This window comes from Equus przewalskii, chromosome 21 (assembly GCF_037783145.1).
Source record: "Equus przewalskii isolate Varuska chromosome 21, EquPr2, whole genome shotgun sequence".
Lineage (NCBI taxonomy): Eukaryota > Metazoa > Chordata > Mammalia > Perissodactyla > Equidae > Equus > Equus przewalskii.
This window is the reverse complement of record NC_091851.1, coordinates 44,572,673-44,586,717: the sequence shown is the minus strand read 5'-3', so window position 1 is coordinate 44,586,717 and position 14,045 is coordinate 44,572,673. Positions and strand designations below refer to the sequence as shown.

General features: G+C 43.9%; 1 protein-coding gene across 14 annotated transcripts in view; it reads left to right on the top strand.

Moving 5' to 3' along the window:
• LOC103547043 (serine/threonine-protein phosphatase 4 regulatory subunit 1-like) overlaps window positions 1–14,045 on the top strand; it is a 78,161-nt gene that overhangs the window by 39,083 nt on the left and 25,033 nt on the right. For 10 of the 14 annotated variants that reach the window (XR_011530876.1, XR_011530878.1, XR_011530877.1 and 7 more), the window contains 2 exons: window positions 743–885; window positions 10,166–10,312. Coding sequence is in view for 11 of the 14 variants with exons in the window: in XM_070588559.1 (XP_070444660.1) it covers window positions 743–885; window positions 10,166–10,312 (290 nt within the window). In the remaining 3 variants the exon portion in view is untranslated. The remainder of the gene's footprint in view (window positions 1–742; window positions 886–10,165; window positions 10,313–14,045) is intronic. The other 4 variants (XM_070588560.1, XM_070588568.1, XM_070588569.1 and 1 more) reach the window with 1 other exon arrangement.

Below are 14,045 nucleotides of genomic sequence, written 5' to 3'. Positions count from 1 at the left end.
ACTCTGCACTTATAATGACTAGTGAACAGCTTCAGAAAGTTTTGGGAATCTTAGGTTTGCTTTAGATTTTGATCATTTTAACTGAAAATAGAAAAATAAGCCTTCTGTATAGCTCCCATATTAGTTTAAAATATTCATATGAATATGACGCAACGCTTTTAAAGAGCCCCAAGTGGATGTTTTGAATCCTTAAATGGATTCTCTTGGTAAATGAGTCACCATTTACCGTGCTGAAGCAATTATATATTTGTGTTAAATTTAATGTGGTATATTGGAGCTCGAGCTGCTCTTTTGTTTAATGCTTTGCCTTAGAAATAATTGGGATGCGTGGATTGTGGGGGAGTGCATTTATGAAAGAATTATTTATAATGTATACATTCTGGCTGGAATTTAAATAAGCACAACCCACAGGTCTGGCGTATATGCCATTAGTTGTAATGGCTTTTGGATGCTGGCCCAGCATGCAGACTTCTTGCTCCCTCCTCGATTTATATATGGCTTGTTATAATAGAGTTGTCATTCTCTCTTCTTTTTATGTTTTTATATTGCGTTATGGCTTATTAGCTTTTTAAGCCTGTCTGTAGCATAAATACTCTAAATGGGAAATGATTTTTAAACTGCATTTGTCTAATTTCCTTGATGAAGTATTTTAGTAAGAAAGGCAGAAACTATCAGTATATACTATATAAGATGCTTGGCTTATTCTTATATAATTCTCTTTTTTTATTTTTTATTGCTGCAGAGCCCACAGTGCGGACTGAGCTGATGGAACAGATTCCTCCTATTGCCATTTTTTTACAAGAAAACAGATCAAATTTTCCACTGATGTTCTCTGAATATCTCATACCTATTGTAGTGAGGTACCTCACAGATCCAAACAATCAGGTATGGAAAAGTGCAACCTTGCGATCTCTGGAGCAAGTTCTCTTCAGTCTTATTTCAGCTGATATTCACCATTCAGAAAGCAGCATCCTAGAGTTAAGTGATTCAAGAACAAAAGGTCTATTTGTGCCAGTCCCTCTAGTCATGTGGCAAGATAGACAGCACTCATTCTTATTATCATGGGATATTTCTTTTTTTTTTTTAAGCTTTTGTTATGGAAAATTTCAAACACACGTAACAGTGGAGAGAATATTAAAATGAATGCCCACGTACTCTTCACCCAGCTTCAACTATCATTAACATTTGACCATTTTTTTCTCCTTTATCTTACCCAGATAAATCCAGCCCAGATAAAAGCATTTCCCAGACACCATATCATTTCAACTGTAAATCCTTTAATGTCGCTCTATAAGAAATATAGACGCTTGAAAAAAAAGTAACGATAACACCATTATCACAGGTATAAAAATTATCAATAGTTCCTTAATATCGTCTAGTATCTAGTCATTGTTTAAATTTTCTCATAAATCTGTTTTTTTGCAGATAGTCTGTTTATATCAGAATATACACAAGGTCCACGCATTGCGTTTGGTTGATGTGTCTTTTAAGTCTCATGTAATTTATAACAGTTCCCCCTTCCCTGTAATTTAGGTCATTAGTCCTATCGGATTTCCCACATTTGGGATCTGGCTGATTACATCCTCTGTGTGTTGTTTGAGGTGTTTCTCTATTCCCAGTATTTCCTGCAATTGGTGTTTAAGTCTAGAGGCTCGGGCAGACTCAGATTTTTGTATAGTGTAGTGAGAATACTTTTTAGGTGCTGCTATGTTTTCCTGCTGCATCAAATCAGGGAGCACAAAGGCAGTGTCATCACTGAATTCAGGTTTTGTCAGCCTTATCTGTTCATTGCAGAGTTCCCCATCAACCTATGGGCAGCCATTGGCCATCGTTGCCTAGATCCAGGATTTCATTAGAGGATGTAAAAATATGATCCTCTAATTCCATCATTCCTCCTTAATTTAATAGCTGGACTTCTCCTATAAAGAACTTCCCCCTCAGCTATTTGGTAACCCTGGAAAACCTGTTTGCCTAGGGAAGATAGGATAAAAGCTTTATTTTTTCCCTTTATTTTCCAATTTCTAGAATAATTGGTTGGTGTCCTAATAATCTACAAAGGTTACCAATTAGGTTTTTAAAATTTCTTTGAGTATGATTATGAACTCCTGGATTTTAACAAGTTAGGTAGGTTTTAATCCATTGTAGTCATCATTCTTTTTGATGATCAAATTGTCCTACCTTTGACCAGTGGAGACCCTTCAAGTTGTCTCCTGAATCTTCTTGATCTAACCCAGTAGACTCTGACACCTCACCTCTGCCTGGAATCAGCTATTTCTCCAAGGAACCCTGGTTCCTTTACAAGGGAAATGATAATAAGAAACCAGAATCTGAGGCCTGGGGTGCTCGTTGCTACAGGATTGGTCATTGCCTCTAGTGGCAGAGCAATTTATTTTCTTAAAAAAGTAAAAATACTTCATGAGTGTATATTGATATTTCCAACTCAAATTTAGGATTATAGGGCTTTTTACTTGTTTGATTTTATATTTGTATCTTTTTTTTTAACACAGTACAAATCTTGCTTCTTAAGGGCATTAATGTATGTATATGTGTGTATCCAAAATAAAAATACCAGTAATATTACTAACAATATGATAGGATTACTGAATATAGTTTAAGATTTCTTTGTGTTTCTTTTGTTTTTAGGCTATCTCCCACTAGAGATGTACCGTCCTATTATTATTACTGTGTTCTAAAGTCACTTGCATTAACCCTTCTCTCTGTGGTTAAGCTGCCAAGTTGATACACAGGCTCATTTGTTCCATTTATTTTTTATATTTAGGAATTGCTTCAGTTTTTACATTTTTATTTAATTTAAATGGAATTATTCAAAATGTTTTTTACATGATTCCAAAGTCAAAACTATAAAACAAAGTACATTCAGAGAAGTCTGACTTCCTTCCCTATCCCCCCAACCTATTCTCTCCTTCCCCTATAGCTAACCATTTTTATTAGGTTTTAGTTTATTCTTACCTCTAAAAAATACACACAGGCAAATAACTGTAAGAGGATAGGCATATATCCATGTATTCTGCACTGCCTTGTCCCTTTCTCAGGTGCAAGATGACACACCGTACCTGAGGCTCTGCCCCCTGCCTTGCCCACTGGCTAGGCTGCCCTGGAGATCAGTCCATAGCAGTCTAGGGAAAGCTTCCTCATTCCTTTTCCTGGCAGTGTAGTACTCCACTGGGGAGAAGTATCAGAGTTTACTGATAGACATTTCTGACAGACAAAGGAGTTATTTCTACTGTTTTGTCACTTAAAAATTTTTGCAACAAGTAGCCTTGCATCATTTTTATCTGTGTCAATTTATTTTGGGGATGGATTTCCACAAAGGCTAGAAGTATTTGTAATTTTTAGTTATATGCCAAGTTTTCATTATTGTTATTTTCAAGAAATTCTACTGTTTTGCCTTGTATTTCTCCTTTGATCCAAGCATTTTTAAAAGAGCACTCACTTTTAATCGTTAAACAGTGTGATAAAATTAAATGTAATTTTCAAATAAGGAAAGAAGTTATCCTGTTTCTACTTTGCTAACATCAGTATTTTTATTATTTTTGCATTTTCTTCTCCAGGTGCTTACATTTTTTTCCACATGGGTCTAATCATAATGTGATGTAATTTTTTCTGTTCATTCATTTATTCAGTTTCTGAGTGCCCATTATGAGCCAAGCACAGTGCATCTTGCTGGGGATAAAGAGATGAGAAGGACAGATTTTCTGCCCCAGAGAGCTCATCTACATGTCGTAGACATTGTACATCTTCTTAATCTTCATAGTTTCAATTTTTTTGAATGCTGAGGTTTCTTTCGGTGTTTTGTACTATGGATGCAGTGAGCATCATAAAGCATGCGGTTATATTCTTCTATAGGCTTTTCTTTTCCCTTTGGATACATTCTTGAAAATGAAGTTATACTGGGTCAGGGGAGTTGACATTTCCCTGACCTTTGTCATATATCATTGCCATATATTCGATTCCAGAAGGGTAGAGGCAAGAACTGTGGTTTTGACCCCAGGCTCTAGCCTGCTGCCTGACACTCAGCCTGTGTTTGCTCAAGAGTTGTGTCAATGGCCAAGAGCAGGACTTCCCTGCTGTCAGCCCGTGCTGCAGATGCACTTCAACAGCCATCCCCGCTGCTCCCCGCTCCTGCTGTCACTCCTCCTCCCCTGGGGTCTCCAGAACTGTCTTAGCTCTGAAATCCCAAAGATAACCTTCCCCTCTGTCACCACAACTTGCCATCCTTCCTTCTGTCCCACCACCCTGAGCCTTCCTGCCCTGGAGGACTCTGGTTCCCTGCCTCCCATTGTCCTCCTGCCTTTACTTCCTGTTCTCCCTCAGCTGCTGCCTTTATCATCCCACCATTTCAGGCCCGTCCCCACCCTGCATTTTTTATCCTTTTGACAGTGCTTCCACCACACTGGCTCTACCTGCCCATCCCCAGCCCACGGGCTCCTCCATCCCAGGTTGCTGAGCTTGGTGCGGGGAGTCCCATCATGCATTGATTGGTGCCGTTGCAAATTTATGGATTCCAATCACAGCAGGACTTGCAGCGCTGCTTGGCAATCCTTTTACTCGTCCCTCGTCAGCTGCTTTTCACATTATCCTTGGCAGCTCTTTGAGACCTTTGCCACTTTGATCAAGCCTCTTCACCTCACCCTGTCTCGCACCAAGCAGGTGACCTTGCCTTTTACTTCACAGAGAAAATGGAGGCCTTCAGTCTTCATCCGCTCTTCCAATGAATGGAACCACCATCTCCTTTGTTCAGTTCCCCGGAGCCACAACCTGGGAACCATCAAAATCCTTCCTTCTTTCACCTCCTGCATCCAGTTAGACCACGCCATGTCTCTTTTGTTTCTATAATAAAAACGTAACCCCTTGAGTACACCCCCTTCGCCAATCCTGTCGTCTTTAAACACAGAAATATGATGAAGTCATATCTTACTGAACGTTCTTTGGACTCTTTAATGCCATGAGACAAATCCCAGACTCCTGGTTGGGCTACCTGTCCCCATCCCGCCATTGACACTACAGGCATCAGCCCAGTTCCTGTCATTCTGCTGATGCTGACCTCCTTGCTCCTTCTGAATGCCCCTTCTCTCTTAGTCCTGTCAGTCTCTACCTCACTTTAACAGATGCCAACCCTTCCAGATATCCACACTCTTGGGTGCTGGGAGTGCCTGAAGGTCCCCAGTGAGTTAGGATTCTTAATTCGATAAAGATGCAGATTTTTTTGCATGTAGGAATGGGTATTCCAGGTCCTACTCAGCATCTGCATCTCAGGACAGCTTGTCTTTCTCTATTCGTCATCAGGTACTTTTCATGGCCATTGAACATGCAGTGACTTGTGAGGTATGCAATTCACAAAATCGGGCATGGTATCAATATTATTACTGTGACTACTACTACTGCTAACAGCTGCCATTTCTTGAGCTCACTGTGTGACATGCCATGCTCCAGGATTGGCATGGATTATTTTATTTACTCTCGACCACCTTGTGAAGGATGGGTATGCTTGTTAATTCATCCTTGTTTCAGAGGTGAGGAACCCGAGGTGCAGAGAAGTATAGGCATGTGTGTTGGGAGCTGCTGAGCTGGAGAAGGAGCGCAGGGTGTCAGGTCCCATTTCATGAGGTTCATCTGTTGTATGCTTTGGGATTGCCCAGGCTCTACTGGATATTGTACCCAATAGTTTCTCTCCTATTCTGGGCTCTGAGCCCCTGACTGTAGGAACTAGATCTTATTTTATTTATCTTTGTGACCTAGCACATGGTCTGGTACCTGGTATATTTTTAGTAAAGATTTGTAGAACTAAATTGGCTGTAAACTCTCCATTTGGTAATGTAGCCACATTTCTTCAGTGGTCCTAAGCTACTTGCCTTCTGTCTCAAGGGAATGGATGTCTCACTGCCTTAAGTCTGAGGTCTTCATTTCCTTCTTTGGTCCTGTCTCCTTACGTTTTTGCTTATTTTTCCAGTGTCTCTCATTGGCTTTTCTCTTTCAATTACAATCATGCCTAAGTCTCCTCTTTCTGTTCCCTGGCCTTGACCCTGAGTTCCCCACCACTCCTTTCCCTGAGGCCAAGCTTCTTGCAGGAGGAGAGGACTCTGTGCAGCCTCAGCCCCTACATGGGCTCCCTTTCAGGTGTAAGCCCCTGGTGCCCTGCAGCCGATGCCCCCCACAGCCAGGTGACGGTATCTGGCCCCGGACTTAACTAATCTCAGTGTGAAATCCAATGTTTTTGTTTTTTCAAAGATAATTTCAGTTTTTAAACTATCCTGAGATATTTTAATCACACAAGAGGTTTGTGTAGTAAAGACCCGTGTATCTACTGCTTATATTCAGCAAATGTTTGCGTGGTGCAGTTTTGCTTCGAGCTTTTTTGTTTTTATTTCTGGGTTATGCGTATGGTTGAAACTGCTCTGTGCCCCTTCTCGCCACCCTCTTCTCCCTTCGTCCCCTTCGTCAGAAACTGCCATCCTGCACTTGGTGTGTCGCTGCCCATCCAGGGTTTATAGTCACACCACTTACGTGAGTGGCCCTGAAGAAGAGAGTGTCTTGTTTTGGGTACTTTAAAGCCTTAGAGAAATGGTGTCAGACTGTACTCTCCATTCTGCCGCTTGCTTTTATTCCTCCGTTTTTAAGATCTGTCCACATTGATGCAGAGAGCTCTTGGTCACTCATTTTAACTGTTTATGGTATTGCATTTATATTTTTCCCACAATTTATTTATCTATCCGGTGTCTTCTCTTCTTTTTACTCCTTTGCTTGATCCATTTGCACCATGTCACTGTTAACTACTTTTAGCTTTTCGAAGAAACCCTTCTTGGATGCCCACTAGGGTAATGTTGCCTTACCCTGGCAATAGAGATGAAAAGGTGACCAGGACATGTTCTCTGTTTCTCCTGGAGCTCATCATCAGGCAGATCTGGACTGGGATTGTCTGAACCTTCCTTCCCTTGGCTTCTAATAATACGACCTCAGTAACAATAACAGTCAGCATTTACTTGGGGCTTACTGTGCCCCTGACAGTGTTCTAAGACCTTTACGTAGATTAGGTCGTTTCATCCCTGCAGCCACCCTGTGAGATGGGTCCTCCTAGTGTCCACTTTACAGATGAAGAAATGGAGGCTCAGAGAGGCTAAGTCCCTTGTCCAAAGTGGCCCAGCTAGTAATTGCAGAATGCCGATGAGGGCGCAGTGTTCCAACCACTGCAGTCTCACGTGTTGCGTGCTTACGTGTCCTCTCAGCCGCTTCCCTTCCTTCATGCCTGCGTCTTCCCTGGTCTCTGTCACTAGCCCTGGTCCTTGCCTGCCCTTCAGGGTGTTTTCTGGTCTTTTTCTCATGGTGCCAGGATCCCCTCAATGGTCTCATCTGCTTCCATGGGCCTAGGGGCATCCACGTGCATGGGAACACCAGACTACTGGCCTTCACCTGGGTCTCTGGAGTCTGTGAGTTGCTGACCTCTATCTTCGCAGCCCAGGAGTGGCTCTCCCTGGAGATCTACCGTGTCGCATGGAGCTCAGACTCTCCAGCGCCTGCACCTCTCCCTACCCTCACTCTTGGTTCTCCTTCCATTTTCTCCATCTGGTTAATGGTGGCCTGAGGCCAAGACCCCAGAGTCAACTTTGATTTTCTATAATCGTCTTCAGTGACACACTCAACTCTCTTCCGCAGTGTCTTTCAAACCTGCCCCTCTGCTTTCTTTCTTTTTTTTTTTTTTTTGTGGGGAAGATTAGCCCTGAGCTAATATCTGCTGCCAATCCTCCTCTTTTTGCTGAGGAAGACTGGCCCTGAGCTAACATCCATGCCCATCTTCCTCTGCTGTATATGTGGGATGCCTGTCACAGCATGGCTTGCCACGTAGTGCCATGTCCACAGCCGGGATCTGAACTGGTGAACCCTGGGCTGCCAAAGTGGAACGTGTGAACTTAACCTCTACGCCACCGGCCCCCTGCCCCTCTGCTTCCTGTCCTCTACCCCCCAAATCCATGCTTGGGTCAAAGCTGGAAGCTTCTCTGCCTGGGAGCCCCTCACCTGCTCTCTCAGCTTTCAGAACCATTTGAGGTTTCTAAACTGTCACCCTCAGTGAATCCATGTCTGATCTTGTCACTCTGCTTTGCAACCCTGGGGGCTCCCCAGTGCACCGGAGGTCTTGGTGGTGCACTGAAAACCTTTCCTACTCCGACCTCGGCTGGCCCTCCAGCCTCCCGCCCCACCACTCCGCCATGCTGCCGTCCGTTCTTCTCACACGTCTCCAGGCTTCACCTCTCTGTATCTCTGAGCATGCTGGTGTATGAGCATCGCTTGGTGTATTAGTGTCCTGGGGCTGCCATAACAAAGTACCACTCACTGGGTGGCTTAAAATGACAGAAATTTATTCTCTCACAGTTCTGGAGGCCAGAAGTTGAAAATCAAGGGGTTGTCTGGATTGCGCTCACTCTGGAGTCCCCAGGCTAGAATCCCTTCCTGGCCTCTTTCAGCTACTGGTGGCTCCCGGCTTCCTTGGCTTGTGGCTGCATCACTCCAGTTTCTGCCTCTTTCTTCACATGACCTCCTCCTCTTCTGTCTTCTCCTCTTGCCGTTCTCTTATGAGGACACTTGTGATTGTATTTAGGGCCCACCCTGATAATCCTGAATGCTTCCAAGATCCTTAACTTAATCACGTCTGCAAAGACTGTTTTTCCAGAGAAGGCCACATGCTGAGATTCCAAGGATTTGACATGGACCTAACTTTTGGGGGCCACCCTTCTGCCACTCTTGGCAGGTTTCTGACTGCCTTCGACATCTGGCTCCACGTCTGCTCAAGGCTTCCCCTCCCTGCTTGGAGCGTCCCCCCCAGCGCTGCTGCCTTCTGGCATTCTCGGCCATCCTGGGATTGGGTCAGGTAGTGAGGTGGCTGGTGGGTCTGGCTCTTCTGGTCTGTGCTCCTCTCGTGTTCTCTGCTCCTGGCATGTGTCAGACACTCAGTGAGTGACAGCTCAGAGTTGTTGGGGGCTTTTGCTGCTTGTAGTTGGGCAGCAAGTCCTGTCCCCTGTGCCAGGGCAGCGCCTTTTCTCTCTTCGCCCCCTCCACTGGGATTGTTGGAATAGCTCCTTTGCTGACTTTTCTGCCCTCAGTCTTTCATCACCTCCAGTTTGCTTGGAACACTACTACTGGAATAATCTTTCTAAAATACTGTTTTCATCCTGTTAGCTGTTCGGAATCTTTAATGTGGGGTTGCCTTCGTGGCTTCAGTCTCCCGGGCTAGCCGTCTTTGATCACCTGCTATCCGCTAATCATCTGCGACTCTATCTACACACTTCTGGGTCCCATTGCGATTTTCTTGCCTTACCGTGATGAGCTGCATATTTCATTACTTGCTCTATAAATTGGAATTTCCTGTGCTTTCATTTCCCCAAAGATGGTCTCTCTCCAGCTTCTGAGGATCCCTCTGAGCTCTAGTGCTTGCTCACCCCATGCAGACTGCGAAGAACAAACAGGTCCTCAACCTTCCTCTTCTGTGGACTCAGGAGTCTTTGTTTTCTGTGTCCCACCTTGTGGGGATTCTTCTCTGGGCCCCTGCCCTGCTGCCTTCTATTGCAGCATCCATAATTCATGCCCGGGTGTGGTGTGCTGGGGTTTTACAAAGCAGCTGGAGGATGGCACTGTGTTTTCCAATCCCTGTGCCTGTGGAGGGAAGATGCGCTCTGTGTTGTCCATATGTGGCCAGGTCCTGAGGGTGCACGGAAGGACAAAGGACAAATTAGGTATGGGACCCACCCTCAAGGTTCACTCTTGGCAGTGGGGAAGACAGATGGCAATGTGTAATCATACAGAAAAAAAAAGATGTGTGTGTGTGTATGTGTAGAAACCTGGAATGGGAGTTGTGCAGGAAGAGTGCAGGGCACTGTTAGCATGCAGCTGGGGGACCTGATCTGACTGGGCTCAGGGCAAAGGGATGCTTGGCCTGAGAGCAGAGGAATGGTAAGAGTCAGTCAGGCAGAGGAAGCGGCATGTTCTAAGGCCTCAGGAAGGAAGTGCGACCAGAGGGCCCGAGACCTGTGTGGTTCACGTGCGCCGCAGGGCTGGGGAGGCAGGGCCAGCTTAGCGCTCTGCTGGAGGAGTTTGCTCTTGATCCTGACAGCACCTTGCTTCTGTATTTCACCTTTTGCCGTTTTTCCTCTTCTAGGTTAGAAAATCAAGTCAGGAAGTGCTCTTGATTCTTTTGGAACAAGATCTCATTTTCCAGCATGATATTGAAAACAAAGTGTGTCCAATCCTGCTGGCGCTCTCTGCCCCGGACAGTGATGATGAATATAAAGCAGAGGCTGTGAACGTGAGTCTTTCCGGCAATGACAGCCGCGCACCTTGGGGGACTGCCCCATAGCTTGGCGTGTGAGTGACTTGAAGTATCACATGCGCTCGATGTTGGCCAGCACTGTTCCCATAAGCAAGGTGGCTGGTGACTTGACCTCGGTCAGAGAAAGTTCATGGTTCAGATCTGAGCGTGTTTGGAAGTGATTCTCCTTATGTCCCCAATTGTCTCATGAAGGCAGAGCTTGGGAAATTGGAGTGATTCGGGTAGAGTTGTGGCAGCTGGGTTAGACTTCTGCTGGGCAAGATGCTGAGATTTATAGGTAAATCCTTGAACCTACTTGAATCATGGACCTTGTTTCCCAAAGTAAGGAACCCAGGCTGGTATGGAAGATGATTTTAGGTGGTGCTTGGACAATTAAAAAAAATTTAGTAGACACGTGTGTCTATTTTATAGATTAGGACGAGTCTAAAGCAGGTATGTCGGCAAATATGAAAGCATCACTCTGACGAACGTAGACATGGGCAAAATGTTTACAGCAGTGTGGGAAATACTGTGTGGAGGTATTTGTTCTCATGTCAGTTAAGGTATACAATTAAAGGAATAGTATAAAACCTAAATTTCTTCTACTTTTAATAGTCAATTTTGCAACGTCCTTGGGTTTGTAAGGTTCTGTCCTTGTTGTGCAATGATCGTACAATCAAGGACTTTCTACTTGCTTCTGGGACCCTTGTTCACAAACTGGCAGTTGATGAGCCAGTGCTGGCTTTCACGTGTCGCCCTTAGACCAGGACTCCCCAGCTTGTCCTAAGGCCTTCTCTGTGGCTCAGGGGGAGGCTGCCCAGGGCCCCCTTGTTTGCTGGTGCGGCTGCCGCCTCCACCTACCTGTGCAGGTGATGCTGCGCAGCACAGCCCTTTCCATTTGTGTCCAGAAGTAGGAGTCCAGGAGTATTCTACCATTTCAGGATAAATCGTGCATAAAGATTTAAAAAATCATAAGCCTTAATTATGAGTACAGTAAGATATAGAAGATAGTTGTTTTCTTGGTTGGAAAAAAATGATGGTAGAGAAAGGAATTTTCTTTTTCAAAGTGCAGAAACATACACCACAGAGCTAAAAGATTGTATTACAGCATCAGAACATTTGGCAATTATTCTTCATTTATGTAAAAGCTTTCTTCAACTATGAGTTAAAGGTCTGGCTTTTTAAACTAATTTAATTTTTGCATATTCCATATGTTTATAAGATGAATCAGGCTGAAGAATAATTGATTATTAAAATTCAAATTCTCCAGGGTTCTTTTATAAATTTCAAATTTCTCTGTAAGAAATTAAATTTATTTTGCAAAATGAACCTGGATAATATCATTTAGCTGGGGTATTTGGCAGCTGAGCAGTGAACTTTGCCAACTAGATCTTTTTTTTGTTTGAAAGTTGGGCAGGCGAGTTTCCAAGGTTACAGCTGACAACCAAATATCTTATCACTAAAGACTGATAATCCTATGACAAATAATGCTCAAGTCATTTTTGCATGATTTTTATTTTGTTTCCTTTCCAACCACTCCATTCTTGTCAGCAATATTCTTCTTCTTCTCCTTTTTTTTTGGTGAAAATATTTGGAAAATATAACAAGCCTTCAAAAAGCTCTCTCCACAAATCACTTGCAGAACAAATTAGTTCACATCGATTGTGTTTTTCATTCAAAGTGAGTTGCTGATGTAATTACTTGAGTGTATAAGCTTTCAAATGTGGCTGCAGAGAAGCAAAGTGGTCTTGAACCCTCCCCAGGCCAAGGCACACCTGTGTGTCGGGGTATTTCTGGAGGAGCTCCCCTTCTCTGCCTGTGGACCCCTGATGGAAGCAGGATTGGGAGCCTTGTCTGGCCCGTGCGTGGTTTGGTCAGATTCAGAAGATGCTCTGTCTTCTTTCCTTGGAGCCTGCAGGCCAAGGGGTCTTGGAAGGGACTCACTCCTTGGGCATCCAGAGTTGCAGAGCACAGAGGGTGCTGTTTTCTTTTTAGCTAGGAAATGACAATATGGGTAGAGAGTGGATTTCATTCTTCAAGGAAAAGACGGCCACATTTGTGATTTGCTGAGCTCCCCAAGGAGGGCAGGGTCTCATTTAGCTGGTCTGTGAGTGACACACCAAACACTGCAGGCATCGACGTGTACTTGTGAGGAGGTCGTAGGTGAGAAAAGAAGCAAATTGTGCTGCTCCAATGCCCTTGTGTTTTGGGGCTGTCTTTGCAGCCATATGGTGTGAATATTGCTACATCTGTATGTACATAAACACACACACTCTCAGAACAGTGCCGTTTTGTTTTGAAGGAATTGCTTCTCTCTCTGAGGAAACTGCCCGCCTCCATAGACAAAATGTGCATCTATTCATTAGACTTTTCATTCTCACTGGAAGTTACAATCATTTGATTCTGATGCTAGCAAGCCCGGCGCATACATGATTAGGAAAATCAAAGATAGCCAACTAGATATGTCCTGGGCATTTTAAAATTGAGTTATGCAGTACCAATTACATGTTGGTTTCCTCCATCCTGGTTTCTCACATACATATGCATTTTGTTTTGTGAAGTCTTTCTAGATATGCCAGGCAACAGGAGTGTCTTCTTCCTTCCTGCGTCAGAAGGCTTAGTTCATATCTGTCTCTATCATTTAGCGATTGAATTGTGAACTTGGTTTGTTTGTTTATTTCTCCTTCAAAATGGTGAGCTTCTTAAACACAGCTGTCATTCTGCTACGGCACCCAGCACAGTGCCAGGCCCAGAGTCAGTACTGAATAAATGCTGGTTGTTGAATGAATGGATCGGTAAAAACTGGAAGTGCTGTATCCTGTAATTATATCTAGACAGCATAAACAGGCCACTGGAGACCAATTATAATTCCTCTTGCTTGCAGGAAGGCCATTAGCATTCTGAGATTATAACTAATTGTCAGAAGCCTATTTTTCTCTCCCAACACGTTTTCACATTAAGGCTTCCTCATTTTTTGTCGTCATTCCTCTTTTTAAGCTCATTTTTATTTGTGCATTTATTTAAAAAGAATGTTGTGGTTATGTGCTATAAAGAATAGTGGGCTCCAAGCAACTAAGTGAAGATCGTCATTCCATACAAGTGGTTCCCAGGGCCACAGGAATATCATTTCTTGTCACTTGGTGTGCTGACTTTTAATGAATCTGAATTTGTCTTATATGGCTGGTAATAAGGTCATGTGGGTGTGGCAGATGGACAGGGGTGGATGGAGATACCGGGCACTAATCTTTAGTTGCCTGTTGCCCTGGATACGGAGGCCTTGTGTCCTCATTTATTGTGGCTGTCACAGTACACAGCTCTGCCCAGCATCAGATCAGAAATATGTGTCCTCTAAGTTTGGAAGACTTTTCCTCATTCGTGTTGTGGGGATCATTTCCCCTTCCCCTACTCTGGTTGGTTTTCTTTGCCCTCTTGTCAGCTGTGTGCAGATTCCAAATGCAATGGAGGGTGCACTGCTAACCCTGGACCTTTTTCTGCTGTAAAAGGGCAGTGCTGAGTAGTGGGAAGAGCAGCCTGCAGAGACAGGAAAGCCCTCCCTCCCTCCCTTCTTTCCCTCCTTTTCTTTTTCCTTTTTGGGGGGGAGTGGGAGAGTTCTTTAAAAATTTGGGGGAGGTGATTTTTAATTTGTTTTTAATTTCAAACTTGTAGAAAAGTTGCAGGAATGAACTGATACCTGTATCCAGATTCTCCAGTAGCTTATATTTAGCTCCAT